At 40.3% G+C, this 18,804-nt stretch overlaps 1 protein-coding gene across 3 annotated transcripts; it reads left to right on the top strand.

Moving 5' to 3' along the window:
* Nucleotides 1–3,967: 3,967 nt before the first annotated feature.
* tspan11 (tetraspanin 11) lies at nt 3,968–16,456 on the top strand. 3 transcript variants are annotated; one of them, XM_029462438.1, is made up of 8 exons: nt 3,968–4,119; nt 6,229–6,336; nt 7,967–8,158; nt 10,347–10,421; nt 12,826–12,930; nt 13,165–13,323; nt 13,490–13,576; nt 15,994–16,456. In XM_029462438.1, exons 2-8 carry the CDS (start codon nt 6,250–6,252, stop codon nt 16,051–16,053), a joined length of 765 nt encoding a protein of 254 aa, XP_029318298.1. In that variant the 5' UTR covers nt 3,968–4,119; nt 6,229–6,249; the 3' UTR covers nt 16,054–16,456. The 3 variants fall into 3 exon arrangements, with proteins under 3 accessions (XP_029318298.1, XP_029318299.1, XP_029318301.1); XM_029462439.1 differs by lacking the exon at nt 3,968–4,119 and adding an exon at nt 4,214–4,412; XM_029462441.1 differs by lacking the exon at nt 3,968–4,119 and adding an exon at nt 4,214–4,416.
* The last annotated feature ends 2,348 nt before the right edge of the window (nt 16,457–18,804 follow it).

Genomic DNA, 18,804 nt, shown 5'->3' with positions numbered 1-18,804 from the left:
TCCGCATGGCGTCGAGACTGGCTCAGTGAACACAATCCAGACAGACAGAACATAGGAACTTCTCCTCTGACTGCAGAATGCTGGCGGTTGCCATATCTGGACAAAAAATAAGTAAAAATACAATTATAACTCAAACAATTCATTTGATAAAAATAAGTTTGATTCCCATTTGCAGCTTCTGATTCATAAATAGATCAAATGAAGGCTTTGGCAGAAGCAGTGACAGGGGTTGATCGTGGCCTGTTAGAGCAATGGTCAATTTCTTTTGAAAGGTTCAAATAACTTTTCTACTCTTGTTTTGAAGTGAGAAAGACGACGTGATCTTCAGGGAAATCCAAAATTAAATGGAGAGACGTGGACTTCTGCCTTTCCCCCTAATATAATAAAGCTTTCACACATTTGAAAGTGGGTTTCAGATAGTGTTTAAGCTTTTCCTAAAATGTCAAACACCCTTTTACAACACTATCTGAGGTGCAACACACGGAGGGTGGGTTGCTCAGCACTGTAAATTATGTTTCCCCTTAGCTGTCAAATCACAAGCTGCGAATCGGTGTAACACATAAAGGAAACCATATTCTCTTTCTTACCTGTAAGGTAGCACGTTTTAAAAGCAGCTGCACATAAACATCAACGCAAACTACTTTAAAAACCTATCCATAAATCTCCTCGTTAAGTTTCAGTTTCAGCTCGGTGACGTTAAGAAGCGCTCCTCCCCCGCTTCCGGAACTATACACTTCCTGGTAACTCTTTAGACTCCACTCACAACAGTAGTGATATTTGTAAAGTTAAACATACAGTCACCAGTTTCATATTTGACAAAACATCAAACCCAAATGTTATTTTAACTTACAGCTAATACGTACATATCCTACAAATTATATTTGACTTTGCAAAGATGTAATTAATCAACTTTATCTCAACTCTCAACTCTTTCATGACTACTGGCGGTTGCCATATCTGGACAAAAAAATAAGTAAAAATACAATTATAACTCATACAATTCAACCCAATGTGCTGAATAATCTGCCATAACAGTATCCTATAGCCTCGTACCTTTTCAAAGCAGCTGCGCCAAAATAAAAAAGCAAACTACACTCTGAATCTCCCAGTTGAGTTTCGTCTCAGCATGCTAAGGGATCCTCCCATGTTCAGGAACTATACACTTCCTGATAAAAATGTAACTCTTTAGATTCCATTCAGAAGAGTATGAGTAAGCCTATATGAAAGTTAACACTCACCAGTTCAATGATTGTCAAACCACCCCCAAATGTTGTTAGCTTACAGCTAATTTGTACATAGTTTATAGCCTACTGCAAATTATGGTCTTCATATATTGATGTTTGACTTTGCAAAGAGGTACTTTATTAACAGGGAATTATTTCATGAGGAGAAGAGAATACTTTCTTACAACAAGACTAAAGTTATGCTAGCAGCTCTGTGAGGCTAACATGCATATTCAGCATGCTAGCATGCTCACAATGACAAAGCTAACATGTTTAGCAGGTAGGCTATGATGTTTATCATGTTCACCATCTGTTACACCACTCTACAATCTTAAGACTTGTTCAAATGTTTTACATTCACAAGGAAATTAGTCTAGATGTGAGGTTTATTTAAGACCCCTTTGTCAAACTCAAAAAACTCTAAATCATAAACCAGCAAAATTAAGAATTTATACGCATTTCTTTTAAAAAAAAATGTTTTTTACCTGAATATCAGAGCATCACTAAAGTCAGTATGATTCATCCTGTGAGGAAGATGAAAGTCTGTTCAATATTTCCTGCCAATCCATAATTGTTGAGTTATTTCTGTCTGGACCAAAGTCCTGGGATGACCGACAAACCAACATTGCCACAGAGCCATTGCTAGCATTATTAGTGAGTTGTTATTATTATTAGTCCATCGTGGCTTTTCCTAATCCAGCACACAAAAGTAGCAAATTGGATCGCATGACCTGAAAGTTCTCTATTCCTTTATCAGATTCTTGTAGTCTGTTTTCTCTTTTCAAATGTTGCATCATCAGCCTCAATTGTGCTGTAGATATCACCACCTTTGTCATTTCGTCGTAACTTGTGAAACCAGAGCTGTGCTCTCTTTGAGGAGGACAGTTTGTCATGTTGTCACCAGGTGAGTCTGACCACAAGAGGTCAGGCACAACAAGCAGGAGCTGAGTGGGTCAAACTTTACACCATTGTACTTTGGCACTCCTGGGAGTTGAATCTCTAGTTTGTACTGAAAAAAACAATAAAAAATGCGTCAAAACAGTATGTCTGTGTAATTCATTCTCATTTTTCATTTTCATTTAAAAAATGTTAATTTATTTCAATTTACCCGTTATTTTCATGCATTCTAACCAATTCTCCTCTTCATATGCTAACTTTCACCAGGGCACAAACACCAAGCTGTCTACCTAACGAGACAGGCAAGAATCCAAGCACACAGATGTTAAAAATTGGCAAATTTAATGTGAAATTTTAATGAACGATACCCAACACTGTGGTAGCAAGTGTTTCCCCCCCCTCTATCTTTACACTAACCTCTCTTTTCTCTTGGTCACTCATACAATCCCACATACACACACACCAATGCACATTATGTTTGGTTTTCCCTTAACTAGTTTGTATTTGGCGTGCATGGTCAGTCAGTCATGCCCTGCTCCTACCCCCTTGTGGGAGAAAGCATTAGTGGGATACAAACAAACTACAGCAGAATAAGACTGTGCAAAGAGGCACTGGCATAGAAATTAGCTGGCTTTCGGTGAAAACCACATTTCAGTTTGTTCTACCATGTGTCACCAATGCAAATATGAGGAAATGGAACAGACAGACTACACATTCCTATCCATAGAATGATGGAGTTTTTCATGCTCTGCTTGGATGATGTTTACTCTGGAAAACTTGACCTAATGGATGACATCCTCTGCTAAGTAATGTTGTTTTGGTAGAGTGATTGTAGCCAGTCCAGGTGACCTCTGCAGAGTTTCTCTCCCTTCAGCCACCATCTACTCCTAATAGCTTGCAAGCTTATTGAATTACTGAGGTGGATAAAGAAGCAAATACATAGTGAAGAGTCTGTTCTTGGTCCGAGAGGAAGTCTTGCTGTGAAGAAGAATACGTTAAAAAAGGGATAGGGACCAGGTCTTTCAGTTACTTTATTTAGAAGATATTATTGGCTTTTATGTAATTAAAATACAATCATTAATCAGTCAACAGTAAGGGCTTCAACTGTAAATGTATTAAAATACATTAATTTATGTGCAAACTAGCCATGCAAAAAAACCTACACACACTAAGTTTGTCTACTGTAGTCTGTGCTTTATCCCGCTCTTTATCTTTGTTTATTCATGTGCCCCTCATTGAGAAACTCTTCCGGGGTATGTGGTTACATTGTAACCAAGGTTATGTTGTTAATGGCACAGTAGGTATTCAGCCTATCTTGTGGTGAAGGGTAGCAACTCCATTTCCTTCACTGTCACTTCACATTGTGACCCTTTCCACAGGTTCACACCTGTGCTGCCTTCAAGGACGATCAAAATATCACACTGATCGTTGAACAAGTTTTCAAGCATTTTACGGAGCTTAATCATTTTATAGCTTACCTATTTAATGCAATGCCCATTAGTTGATAAAACCTTACAACATTAATTTCACACTCAAAGTATCTGCATTTAAAAAAATATATATCAACACACTATGTATTTGCATGAACGTTAAATGCATTCCTCTCTTCATGTGAAAGTAGGCAGTAGTTAAATAATCTCTTCTCTTTGTTTAAGAAAAATGTGTAGGACTACATGGTCCCTTATGAATAAATGTATTGACAGATATAGACCGTTGTCACATATGAAGTAAAACAAAAAAATACTGCTTCGATCTCTATGACTTCTTAGTTTAGGGCTTCTGTTAGGCTATTATTGAGTGTTATAGTCCAGTAATGCTTATTAACTTCGAAAATACGAGCCGCACTCAAAGGCATCATCCACACAAACCTGCAGTCGGACACCCTGAAGCCTGAAAGCAACACGCTTGACTGGACACTCACTACTGCAGCGCCGTACTCTGTGATTTGACGCGAATAGCAACAAAACGAGGTTATTTGTCTTCACTAAACGTCGGTCTGGTGAGTATGTTCTCAACTACGAAACGAAAACGTTAGTTTGTCGATGTGACGCTAAACTGGTTAAATGTAGACCTGCGCATCAACGACGCAGGTGGAAGGATGTGTTTTTTTTCTCGGGAATCAGGACGCTCGAGCCTACACCTCATCCTGAAGGGAGGCAAGAAAGTTTGTCCCAAACCTTAAAGGACGTGTATTCGCTTGAGCTATGGCCTTCTTGTGACGCTGACTTTGCAGTGGTTCAAAGTCCAAAATCTCCGAGGCAGGCCATATCATTCCTAGAAGAAACCATCATAGTGGGTAAAGTTATCTGACATTGCCAGTGAACGCATCTGGATGGGCAACGGTCATTAACGCCTTGTTATGCTAGCTCAGGCGCTACACAATCACTAATCACATTGACAAGATGTAGTTACCTGTTGTAAACGTATGTATTTATCACAGAAAATAGAAAAACAGCATGACATTTCTCTGCCAGTATTTGTTAAACTGCATGGTTGTTCCTTAAGCAACAGGTACATTTTGTTTCGCGCAATTTCAAGCTAACATTAGCAGTCACAGGTGAATCAATCCGGTAAAGGCACAACACAAACTGTACTGTAGCTGTCATATAGTCACCTCAAGTATGTATTAGTGTGAAATTCTGTTGCTATAATAAAAAAAAAAAAAGGTTTTTATTATATTTTAATTGATGTCTACTTTAGTCCAAACGCTATATAACTAGGACCGCGAATCTGCATGGTTTGTGATCGTAGCAGTATGGAGTAATCGCTATAATAAGTTTTAAAGGTTTAGTTTAAAACACATTTCCTCTCACTATTTTTATTTATTTATATAGCTTCATTTTATGTGCCAAGGAACATATCCATCTCTGGGGGTTTCTGCTTTCACTCCATTACTATAGTATTGAATGACATTTATTTTGGGGTGCTCACAACATTGAAAAATTACAAAAACCAACAGCAATGTGTCTTTCCAGAAAGATGACCAGATGCTCTCCATAACCCACAGAATGCACTGAAAAGAAAAGAAAAGTGTACATGAAGAAATAATCTACGTGTAAACGGTTCACACCAAAATCTGGATTATCCAGAGCTATTGGGCAAACTTTATGGTTAATGTTTATTCTTAATGCTTTGAACATGGCAAATTAAACATGGGCATATGAAGATTCCCAAAACTTGGGCAAAAGAAAAACTTATTGTGTAAATTGGATAAACCATATTTTATAAAAATCCAATCTGCTGTTTGGAGTATGGTTAAGTGTCACAAGTAATCCAATACTTTTCCTCCCAGACAAATATGACATACCTTGAATGTTTTAGACTGTTATTAGACTTATGCTGGTGCATGACTCCACGGGTCAACAATAGCACCATTTCCTTCGGTGCTATTCACCGAAGGATTGTGTAGATCAATGTTATGTTATGGGTCTAAGTGCGTCCCACCTCCATGGCTTTTTATTTACAGAACTGAAACTGTGCTCAACTCAATTAATGATTCAAAGATGTATGTACTGTTCAGCGCTATGAATAATTTAAAGATGTGGTTTGTGGCTATAAACAAGAGGAGATGATATTGTGAACTTGGATGCGTCACTTAAAAAATAGCAAGAAGTACCCCAATGGAGACCTCGATGGTAAATGTATAGCAGAAGGAGTTCAAATATCGCAGTTGCAGTGTAGTGACATAAATGTGATTTCAGTTTGTTAGTATGATTCAAGTTTTTTCAGTCACACTCAAATGCCCTTTGAGACTGTTACTTTCTACTACTGTGTGATCAGCTGGGAGTTATTTGCAGTTAGAAGGACTAAAATGTGAGAACAACACTTAACTAATTTTATATTGTAGCTTCTTTGACTTGGTAAAGCATGTAAACTGTAAATGCGGAGAAGGGGACTTGGACCGCTGCTGTTACCCGTCTTAAGATAAAGACTAAAGCATAGGTCTTCAACAGGGGGTCCGACAGATCAGAGACAAATCTGTGCTTTGGCTGAGCAATATGCTAACATTAAAGTTTATTTAAGCACAGTTTCCAAACCTTTTGTTGTAAAATGTTGTGTTTTTTCATTGTCCTCTTCTTGCATTGAGTACAAAAATCTGCACTTTCAGAATTGAACTGGAGGAAGGACGATGACGGCGGTTTATAAAGATGACCAGGAGGACTGGCTGACGGTGTGTCTCAAGTACCTGCTCTTTGTTTTCAACTTTCTCTTCTGGGTAAGTGAGAGCTGTAAATGTAGCTACCAACATTCACAAAAACCCTTACACTGGTTACACTTTTTTGTCATCTATGCAGTTGTGTTTACTCTCAATGTGGTGCTCAAACATCATTAAATAAGCTTTGAATCATCTTCTTTTGGCAATAACATTGACAGGTCTCGCAGAGACTGTAAATAACAATAAGTCATATTTTAGAAATAGGAATATGTAAGGTGATTTAGAGCTTAATTTCACTTGGGATTCTTTTCGATGTTCCTTTTTAAACTACAGGCAGGGAGACATTTGGAGTCTGTAAAGATGGTGAGCTATGGAATCGGTCCAAAGTGAGTCATAGATTATTCAGGGCTCGTCCGTGTAAGATGGAAAACAGTGTGTCAGACCTGCTCTCTGGCACCACACTTTATGATACTGCAATTCGCTGCAGAAAGGGTGTGCTCTTACAGCTACTGTGCAGAGTGTCTGGGGTCACTTTGAAACGTTTTCAAAGAGAATTGTGCGTGCGTGTGTGTCTGAGAGGAGAGAGATCTGTCTGTGGGAGAGGTTTTAGAGAGGAAAGGGATCATGCGTTACCCTCAGGCTTGTATTAATGCTCAGTCACCCCCTTTAAAATTCATCCCTTGAGGAAACGCATTGGCTGAATCCAAATGTCCACCCCCCAGACGTGCGTGTCCCCCCCTTCAGTCGTACTGTGACGTGGTCACTATCAGTCTGCGAGGGCAAGGCTATAAAAGCCGCCGATAGACCGGCCTCAAGTCTGTTTCTCTCGTTGCTGTGGAAACAAGTGAAACGGTGTTCGCTGCAGCACTTGCCTATGTAATCGTTGGCCGCCATTTTTTGTCTCCTATATATTTGGCATTACACTGCACAGCTTTTATCTTTTATAGGTTAGGCTGCAATAATAAAATGCATTTTGAATACCTCTATAGCCTACATGTCTACATATTTCTGTATCATGATGTGGTTGAAATATTATCACATGATTAAAGTAGTGTTTTTTTTAAGAATGCCATGTGAGTTTTGTTTGCAGAGAGTCTTCTCTCTCAGGCCCCTGTTTGTCTAAGTGGTACTCCTTGGTTGGGCATGTGTTGTTGTGAGTTTGTGGATCTTGCTTTTGACGGAAATGGGATGGGAGGATGAAGGGGAGAGACTTTCTGAGGCATTTCCTCTCCGCCCGCTTTTGAAACTGATGAGAGGAACAGATCCTGGACGCCACCCTTGGTCTGTCATCCAGGACTGTTTGTGAGGAAGTGGTCATTATGCCCGGACTTGACCTTTTTGAAGTCCCACTGCTCCTCCTGTGGCTGTTATTCTTTATGCCGAGCCACTCACTGTTTCTCTTTCGTCTCTTTTCTTTGTTATGCCCCTTCTCACTCTCCCATTGTCCCCTCATGTTGTTGCATTTTGTGACTCACTTCCTATTTGTCACCGCCTCAGTGTTCTCACACTATTTCCTTTCTGTTCAATTCATCATATCATCCTCTTTCTCTATTTTCGGACTCATACCTACTCAACATGCTTTTATTGTGTAAACTTTTGCTACACCCATATCAGTTACATAGTATGTCTTTCTTTATATTCTAGTATCGTTTTCACCCCACCACCTCCTCCTCTCTCCCTTCTCTTCCAGGTGGGTGGAGCAGCTGTTTTGGGTGTAGGAGTCTGGACACTGTTGGAGAAGAGTGACTACTTGAGTCTGCTGGCCTCCAGCACTTTTGCTGTCTCGGCATATATCCTCATCCTGGCCGGCGGCATGGTGGTGCTTACCGGCTTCTTGGGCTGTTGCGCTGTCATCCGGGAGCAGAAAAGCTGTCTGTCCACGGTGAGACAGGTGACACGTGGAGAGTGTGACTGAGGGTTTAAAGTGTGTGTGTGTGTGTGTGTGTGAGTGTATGTGTGGGAATGTGAATGTTGACAGATTGAAATCACAAGAGTTATTTGTTTAAAATATTCTCATGTTTGTATTCCTTTTACACAAATATTTCAATTGTATTGAATCATTAGAACCGCAAAGAGTGAACATGCCTCACTTTTGTGCATTTCTACTATGAATGAAAAGTAAAAGGCTAATGATGGAGCAGCAGATGGCTGGAAGATGCTGACACTGATTTCTGTTCTGCAGTGAAGTTCAGTTTGGGGCTGAAATCTATAGTGCCATTTCTTCTTTTGCATTTGGCAAAATTAAAAACTTCTATTCAATGTCTCCATCCCACACTGCTTACTAACGCTGTATATTATGTGTAATATATACAGTTTGTACTATACGTGTCTTGCAGTTAGTATATAAGAAATTAAAGTGCTTTACTGTTTGTTTTTATAACAAGTTATGGAAAGTATACTACCTCTCATGGACTGAAGGGGTCTCTAAAGTCACATCACTGCTAGAAGAGTTTAATATAAATAATGAACTGCAATTCACTGGAGGAAAACATTGATCAAACATTGTGATATAGAAAGGTTGGGGAGTCATTAAGTTGCACATGTTTGAAATACTGTGCAGCCGAACTTGAACGATCATGTGGGCAACAACGCTGAAGGTCCAGAATTTGGCTACGTTGAGAAGCCCGATGCTCCCCCACATGTACGGAAAGTTTATCACTGGATGCTGACAAATGGCTCCGACAGGGAACTTACTGAACTCATTATTTCACAGAGACAGGGCCTCGTGGGAGAGAGGCGGGCGGGAGGTTAACGTCCACTGCCGCAGAACTATTTATAGATCTATCTACCGTTGATGGATGGAGCAATAGGAGAGACCAAAGCTTGCAAGAGTGTAGATGTGTAGATGTGTAGAGGATTTGGAATCTGGTGCATTTTGTTTTAACTTCCAACTGTATTTCTGTGCTATGTATAGATTTGGTTTCGGGAGTTTAATGAGCGATGCCAGCATGTATATGTGTGGGCAAAGAATGGGTGAAGTTAGCATTTTGTGTGGGAAGCCGGCGCACAGAAACCAAAGTGTTTTTTTTTTTTTTAAACCTTGTAACCAAGAGATACCGAGCAGGCTGTGCTTCTGCATGACATAATTACTGCAGAACGAAACGAGAGCATTCGCTTTAGCGTCTTGCATATTAATGCAGTGAGCTCACTTTGCTCCCCCGCGGCTGTTTGTTTGACCAGCAGTGTGCCATCACTTTGTCTCCAGAGTCACGCAGGCTGGGTAGCAGCATCTGTCTCTCCCATAGTGGGTCTCGAGGGAAGCAGCGCTGGTGCTGCTGTCAAAACTGTCGTGTCCCGCTCCGCGACAGGTGGGGCCCTATTAGTTGTACGTGTGTGTGTTTGCATTCCGTGCATGCGTGGGGTATGTGAAGCATTTCGTCAAAGAACGTTCGACAAAGAAAAAGTTTGGGCTTGTGTTATTTAGTTTGAAAGCTGCAGTTTCGACGTGCTGGAGATCTGTTTGCTACACAGTTTACATAACGATGAGGTTTCAGTACGTACAATAGTGCTTCCAATGTTAAGCTCACAATTAGAGCCACTTATTTGTCATTGACATTTGAGTTTTTAGCTGCTGTGGTGTTGGTCTTTAGTTTGAGTTAATTAGACTAATCTGATGTCTGATCCATTATATTCTTTGTTTTCTTGAGGAATACAATTATTTTTTATGCTGTGGCGATGATTCATATTTAAATCAGCTTAAATTAGTTTTGCTGAGATGGTGATTTGAAGTTAATTATGATACATAATGTAATTGCGTTCAAGCGGCGTTGACAGCTCTTTTAAAGAATCCCGAGAGAAATCTTTTTTTAAATCCCAAGTCTACAGTCTGTCGGATTGATTTCTGGTTCGTCTCTTTTTGTGACGCATTGCCATCTGTGATAAAAGTGACAGATGCAGAGCAATGACAGTTGACAGACGTTTTTATTGAGCCGTCACGAGGGCGTGAGTAACTTTCTCAAATGAGTTAGGTCAGCAGAGAACTGTTGTGATGACTATGCAGCTAAAATGTCTTTTGTCTCATTTATTGAATTGTATCCTCTCTCTGAACTCTCCATGTTTCTCATTCACAGTATTTCTTCTGCCTGCTGCTGATCTTCTTGATTGAGCTGGTGGCTGGAGTACTGGCTTACGTCTACTACCAGAGGGTAAGTGAAAAGTTTCTTATTCTTTTTGGTATCGGATAGAATACAGAATGCACTTGAGTAGGCATTGAGGGTGTTTTGCTGAAAGAATGTTTGAATTGCTTTTGAGTGTTACAGATCGTGTCGGCCCTCTGGGGGTGTGTGTGGAAGGGCAGCACTTTCTGCAAAATAGTTAAAGCTCTGCAGTGAAACCCCTTAAACAGTGCTGTAAAACACTCTCCTAAGAGTTGTTCTTCTTTAGGGGGGGGTAAACTGCAGGGCATTATTATATACTTTTAGGATAGTAGCAATGTCATGTGCCTACCAATGAATCGAAGAGAGAGGAAGAGAGAGGAAGAGAGAGGAAGAGAGAGGAAGAGAGAGGAAGAGAGAGGAAGAGAGAGGAAGAGAGAGGAAGAGAGAGGAGAGCAGGGAGGTGTCCCCCGGCGGTCTAAGCCTATGGCAGCATAACTAGGGGCTGATCCAAGGCAAACCTGAGCCAGCCCTAACTATAAGCTTTATCAAAAAGGAAAGTCTTTAGCCTACTCTTAAATGTGGAGAGGGTGTCTGCCTCCCGAACACAAACTGGAAGCTGGTTCCACTGGAGAGGAGCTTGATAGCTGAAGGCTCTGGCTCCCATTGTACTCTTAGAGACTCTAGGAACCACAAGTAACCCTGCAGTCTGGGAGCGCAATGCTCTAGTTGGTTTATAAGGTACTATGAGATCTTTAAGATATGCTGGAGCCTGACCATTAATGGCTTTGTAAGTCAGGAGAAGGATTTTGAATTCTATTCTGTATTTTTCCGGGAGCCAGTGAAGAGCAGGTTGATGGCTTAGACGATGAGATTGTTGAAGTTAGTTGGTTAAGGTTGATTGGAGTAAAACAGTCTAGATATATTTAGGAGTTACTAATGTTTTTGATATTCCGGAGGTTGAAGTTAAATCATTACCAATTGAGGGCAGGAGGAGATTAATTTTGTCTCTAATAATTATAATTTTATGGTTAAAGAAGCTCATGAAGTCGTCACTACTGAGAGATATAGGAACAGAAGGCTCTGTAGAGCTGTGGCTCTCTGTCAGCTACAGTGCTGAAAAGAAACCTGGGGTTGTTCTTCTTTTCTTCTATTAAGGAAGAGTACTAAGCTGCTCTGGCATTACGGAGAGCCTTCTTATACGTTTTAAGATGATCTAACCCAGGGGTCGGCAACCTTTACTATCTAAAGAGCCATTTGGCCCCTCTTCCACCAAATAAGATTTGTCTGGAGCCGAAAAACATATTTGATAACACAGCTTATAGATTTAATATATAGTTATACTATATTTGTTGCATTTATGAAATTACAGAATGACAATAAAAGAAACTGTTGCTACAAAATACAGTGGCATGTTCAGGCCTACTTTGAAATAAATTAAACTCAGAACTATGCAGGACTATTTGAGTCCTCCCCATATTTGTTGAATAAAATAAAAATATGTATGAAAATACACAACAATAAAAAATACAATATAAAAATGAATAATAAAAGTAACCCACTTTGAAATAAACAAATCGTATAGCTGCAGCCTAATATCTTAAAAAGAGTAAACATAAAGAGTAAACCAGTTTGTACCTAATTATGTACCGAAACTTATCTTGTTTTGGTTTCATCCATGGTTAGCACACCGAGTTAGGCGGGGGTCTACAACTCAAGATAAGCCACCTGCGGGGAAAGGCACCGCGCCCGTAGACGCAGTAGAATGTGACACATTTTTTAGTTGACGAAATATTAAAAAAATATATTTTACTTCAGTGTCACAATATCACCTTGAACTCCAAGATAAGAGGCGTTCCCTTTGAAAGATTGTCTACTGTGCAACAACAAATACATGTTCCAGGTTTTTTTTTTGTCAAAGCTACAGGGAGCCACTTCATAGGGGTTTCAGTGTCTGGAGGTTAGTGTCTGGAGGTTATCTAACACACAGCTCTAAGGATCTTATATTATCTCACACACATCTGCCTGTCAGTCAGCTAGGACTGCAAAGAGCACCGTGCCATCTGCAAGCTCAGAGATTTATTATAATGGAGAAAAAAAAGGGTTGAGCACAGGATAGAATCACTTTCAAGATAAAGCTCTCATCCTCCACACACACACACACACACACACACACACCAAAGGCCATATTTAAAGTCTTATTTTTCTTTTCATCTGACTTTTTAATCGCAGCTCTCACAGATGCGTGGGAGTTGCAACCTGCCTATCTTGTCCTGATCCACCCACTCCTTCACTTTTGTCAAGTTTCACTTAAACACTCACCTTTTTCATTTGATCCGTACCATGTGTTCTAAATGAAGCAGTTAGTGGTTACAAAATAAAATAAAAATATTTTCCATAAATACTCCCCCACCCCCCCCCCCCCCTGCTGTCTCTCTTTGTTCCTCATTTCCAGCTGAGTGAGGAGCTGAAGCAGCATCTGAACCAGACCATGACAGATAACTACGCCCAGCCAGGGCAGGAGGCCATCACGTTAGCCGTGGACAGACTACAACAGGACGTATGGACTATATTTACAAAAGCCTCTGAGGCTTTCTTTAATTTATGTAAGATTGTATGCTGCACTTTTCTCCAGATGGCAAACATACTCTCAAATGTATAGAATGATTTTTGATCCAAATAAATCAATCTCTGTCTCAGTTGTTACAAAAAGAAGAGGGATTTGTGCTTTTTCTAACTGTGTGTGACATCCTGAAACCAAACCCTTTTTGCTTTCCTCTTTCTGCCTCTCCAGTTCAAGTGCTGTGGCAGCAACAACTCCCGCGATTGGATGGTGAGTGTGTACATTTCATCAAAGCAGGGCGAGGACAGGCTGGTGCCCGACAGCTGCTGTAAGACCGTCACGCCTCACTGTGGCAAGAGAGACCACCCGTCCAACATCTACAAGGTGGAGGTCAGTGGACTACGCATGCGCAGTCAGATATCTTTTTTTTTTTAAACAATATGGAAACAGAAAACACTTAACCCACCTAACTAACCCACATGTTCCCTGCAGGATGACTTCTACTTATATCTACAATCTATTAAATGATTTTAACTTTGAGCCTTTGACTCTGCAGGGGGGCTGCATCACTAAGCTGGAGCAGTTTCTGGCCGACCACCTCTTGGTCATCGGTGCTGTGGGAATAGGAGTGGCTTGTCTGCAGGTAAGTCAAATATAATACCTAGTTCAGATAGATCAAAAATGAGATACTGCTTTTACCTTGTTGTGTATGACAGCTGCCCTTTTTGTAGAGAAAAACCAGACGGATGGGTTGTAATTTTTTCCATTACTGGAATCATACCGTCGCAGGTCAGCGACCTGGAAATGTCCGTTTCTTTTCATCTCATTAGTCTCAGTCGTCATCTAATTTAGTTCATTCCTGTTATTTGATTTGTCCCAGCCTGAGATGGACTCCGAGAGGCCACGGAGACAAACACGGGTGCTTTTCATTTAAAAGCCTGCTGGCCGACAGTCCTGCTGTAGCTCCGCTCCGTCTCCTTGTAAATAGACTTGAGGGGGAAACATGAGACCAAATAAAACTGCATTGATTCTTTCCTGTGGCACTCATATGACCGCTATGCTCCCTTTTTTAATATCCACCATTTTACATGCTGTTCCGGCTGAGCGCTTTTAATCGGGAACATGGGAACTGAGAATAAGGCCAGAAGTCCTGCCGACGTGAGGCCAGAAGTTCTCTACTTTTTAAAAAACAGCAAAAGCTGAGAGATCACCACTCTGCGACAAAGGCATTAAAAACTAAAACTCTTTGCTGTAATGTGAAGCTCATGTTTCATCCCCAAAGGATCCGAAGGGATTAAGCTTCACGTATAGCTGAGGTGCTAAATCAATAGCGCATACCTGGATATAAAAGTGCCGTGTGAGCCTGTAGGCTGGCTGTACGTCTCGTCTTTGTCAGCCGTCTTAATGTTGCTCCACGTTCCTGTCTCTAAAAACTGTCTCACTGAAACAATGTAGATTTGTTGAAATCCATGTTAATTCAGACTAGCTGTAGTTTTTGTCCCTTTACATGTGTGTCCTGTGTTCCCACACTAATCTGTCTATGGGGAATTGTACTGTGTCTTTATGTCCGTGTGTGTGTGTGTGTGTGTGTGTGTGTGTGTGTGTGTGTGTGTGTGTGTGTGTGTGTGTGTGTGTGTGTGTGTGTGTGTGTGTGGTGTTACCGTAGCTGGCCGGGGCAGTCTTGACAGCCTCCTTTATCTATCTGCTCTATAAAGAAGAGGAAGAGGACTTCGGTACATTGTGATTTAGCTCTAGAGCAACTTTGTGCTTTAATCAACTGGAGAGACAAGGTTGGAAGGCATTTTGTCTGACTGCATGTGTGTCCTTGTGCGACTCCCCGCGCCGTGTTAAATGTGAAATCTGTGGGCTGCTTGCACACTACACGTACATGTTTACGCTCTAACATGACCTTCTGCTGAGTGAAGCATGCAGCTGCCTGGCTTTGGCTGTATATTGTTGTGATAATGTCTGAGATTTACAAACGTTAGTAGCAGGACTTATGCACCATATCCTCCTCATGCTGTTTTTTATTTCATTTTTATTCGGACACCTCCCTAGTACATAATCATTCAGGCAAAAAGAGTTAGTGTTGTTGCTAGAGTAACTTGCAATCTAATCTAAACTAGGCTGAACATTGAGAATAGTGATTGACTGGAACCTTGTTTGGGGTTCCCAGATATTTTCTCAGACGCCAGCCAACAGGAAACGAGTGGTTTTTTTTTTTTTTTTACATCGTTGCTTTTTCGTATCGATATCCTCTTGTCTTCTGAAATTAGGCTCCAAGAAAATCAAAAAAAGCAGAGAGGCTGTTTTTCTCACTTTGTTTCTGACATGGTTTCTCCGAGCCAAAGTCTCGTGTTTCCACATTATCCGTCAGAAAGAGAGAAACATGCCTGAAGAAAGATTGTGATGAGTCCATACACAATGCGGACTCGCTCGATAACCCTTTCTCAGAGGGCTTTTAGAGACTCAAAGATTGAATCTTGGCACTTGCCTGTTTATCCATTAAGCCTGGCGGGCTCAGTGGCTCAGGTCAATATCTGTTCCTGCTGTTCTTTATTTTTGGAGCTTTTCTACAGTACAGTATATAGCACACTATAGTATCATGTCTGGCAGATTCTTTAAAGTTCTGCATGCATCTGTTTTACAGACTACAGCATCAGATCACGTATACATGTAGAAACCTCCAGATGAATTTGAAACACGATTTGTACGACTGTTTTGTTTATTGGAATAACTTGGGTGTTTATTACATCAAGCAGTTACATGGTTGGCGACTTTTGAACCCTCAGTCCTGCAATTAAGCTTTTCTGGGTTAAAGCCATTTTTATCAGGGATATTGCAAGTCCCTCTTGTCTGACTTCTTTACTGTTTTTTTATTTGCGCTTCATTTCGTGTCTGCTTGTGCAAGCCTGTGCTCCTGCATCAATGCCATCCCCATGGTAACCAGCTACCAACTTTCACCTTTAACCCTCGTCTGTCCTCACAGTCCATAGCAATCCAGCTTCCCGCAGTCTTACACAGAGCAGCACTTTTTGACCTAACACTTCCTGTTTTCAGGTCTGTGGGATGGTGTTCACCAGCTGCTTGTACAAGAGGATCAAGATGGACCCTTACTGAACACACCAGACCCCCCCAACACACCATCTTCAACAGGCAGATGGAGAAAAGAAATGACCTGCTGACACCTAAACTTCACCCTCTTGAATCTTGAACTCTGACCTGGTGATCTAAGCCAAGTTCCAGGTCACCTACACCGCAGTCAGAAACGAAGCACACGTTGACCAACCGGGCTGATAGTTGTAGCTTTGTCCACCTGACTGATCTCTGACTGTGATGTCGGCCTGCTGGAACAACACGCCTGTTTGCAGAACTGCCTTGGCTTAGATGCATGCTTTAGTATGAGCAGGACAAAACAAGGGGACATGTCAACTAATCGATTAGTGGATTTATTTGACAGATCTGTAAAAAAAAAAAAAAGTCCACAAAGAATTATGCACGACCTTGAATCTTGTGTTTACCAGAGATGTGCGATAGGTTTCTTGGGGGGGGGAAAAAGTAATTTAGCATGAAACGATTAATCGACAACAGAAATGTTAGTGGACTAAGACCAAAGCGACCAATTGGTCACCTAAAGACGTACACGTAATGCATTCTGCTCTGTTAAACTAATAAGGAACCAAATATATTTATCATGTTAACACTGCGCAGAGATTTACATATTAGTGGTGTCGCTGCTTATGAAGAAAGGGAACTTCTGCTTGTATATTTTGTAAACACAATGTGCCTCTTTCACAACTCTGCTGGTAAATGATTATGTATGAATGATGTGCCTGAAATCTTAAAGGGAGCTGACGAACGCACTGTGATAAACGGCAGCCAAAATAATCTAGTTTACTATCTTGATATTTTTTTAGTTATGTCTATATTCTTGAAAATAACGGCGCTTGAATGTTGAACTGTAGGATAGTTATTAAAATTAAAGTGTTTGCAAAAATGTAAAGAAAAAGTATTTTCTTTCCCCAAAGTGGTTGCGACATCCTTTAAGTTATACCGCCACCTAGTGGTTGGAACTGCTCATGTACTGTGTGTGAAATTCAAACTATATGCTACACTTTACAATTTTGCAACACATCAAAATCTACTATTTGTCTTAATGTGTAACACTAAAGATGCATATGTGTCAGAGGGATTTTAACATTAGCAAACCTTACCTCCTGAGAATTTTACACCTATTTTCATTGTTTCCTTGAGGTTTCATTCGCAGCAGTGAAGAAGCGGACCTCCATCACTTGTCCTCCCCACAGCTATTACTTCTGGAACAACGTGTGGCCTTGTTGCCCCTCTACTGTAACAGTGACGTGCCTTTCAAAGATCAAAAAGTTAAATCTGTTTTTTAATTGTTCCGTGTAACAACACACCATTTTCAAAACTCTGTAAAGGGACCTCCATTTTTTCTCTCTCCCCCCCAATTGATTTATATGTATGAAAGGTGCTAATGTATGTAGATGGTTGTTGATGAGAATATGATATGACATTGGCATGTGCTCCAAGCTCCTGTTATTAAAAAATATTGATATGAAACTTATAAATAAATGTTTAAATATTGATGTATTAAGAAAGTGCATTGTGTTCATAAAAGACACATTCAGGGACGAGCAGCTCTGATGCCATGATTGCTGGCTGGCAGAGATTATGATGATGGAACATGAAATCAAATTTCCAGAGGTCTCTAGAACAGGGGTAGCCAACTGCGGACACTTGGGCCCCCGCAGGGACAAAGTGAGTCGCCCGCAGAGCATGTTCTAAAAATAGATTGAGCTCCGTCTAAACATTTTTATTTAATTGTTTTGCGGTTTAAAAAAATAAATCAATAACACTTGAATTATTTTTTATTTTAAAATGACAATATTGAATATAGAATTAAAAAAAAAAAAAAAATGTTTTATGTATATATGAACTCTGACCCTGCGCAAGATAAATCTCCATTTCCCTTTTCGCTGAGACGAGCTAGCGGGAGCAGCTACGGTGGGGCGCGAGGTGCAGTTTTTACGCTAAACATGGCAGAAAAGCGAAAGAAAACAAATTTAAGTGATACTTTGTACTAAAACATAACTGGTGTGATGTTTAAATATATCTGTTTCCTACCATGGTAAATCATTAATAATTATTGTGAGGAATAATTAACATCAACATGTGATCAGACACATTTCTGAATATTTATTATGATTATTTTTATTAGTGATAATATTATCATTAAAGGTGAACCGTGCAACTATGTTATTCAGGAAGTTTGTATCAAACAAGTAGCCCTTCGTATTATTCAGAACCCTTGAAGTAGCTCTCAGTATCATAAAGGTTGCTCTAGAATAAATGCAGATTATGAGATTTCTATAGTACACCACTAGAGTGAGACAAAGATTCTCCATTGGCAGTGGTATAGGGTTGTAATGCAATTGATCATGTCAAATAATCATGCAGTTTTTTATTTTAAAGCTGACCCAACTGAGCCAGTTTAGTCGCTCAAAATTGTATTTCATAATCGCAGAGGATACTCTTGTCTTGTGTCGTATTTGTACAGATTAAATTGTGACGCCTCTGATCTTCTCAGGGCCTCACAGAGACCGGACACATTAGAACAAATATGTTCCATGTGATTTGCACGTGTCTTGTTGTGTTCTGATACCTGTGAGATCCACACTGATTTGTATTTTACAGCTGCTATTCGGTGTGAATCTTTTACAATCTGTCTCTTTGTATTTCCCTCCTGTGTACAATAGTGTACACACACACAGGATGCAGGATGATGTAAACTGGAGTGAGATTAGGGAGATTGGGATTGGTTGTGTTATCATGAAGTTTGTGGGCTTC

Source organism: Cottoperca gobio, chromosome 23, assembly GCF_900634415.1.
Source record: "Cottoperca gobio chromosome 23, fCotGob3.1, whole genome shotgun sequence".
Lineage (NCBI taxonomy): Eukaryota > Metazoa > Chordata > Actinopteri > Perciformes > Bovichtidae > Cottoperca > Cottoperca gobio.
The sequence above is the reverse complement of the archived record's forward strand: the minus strand, read 5'-3'. Positions and strand labels throughout refer to the sequence as shown.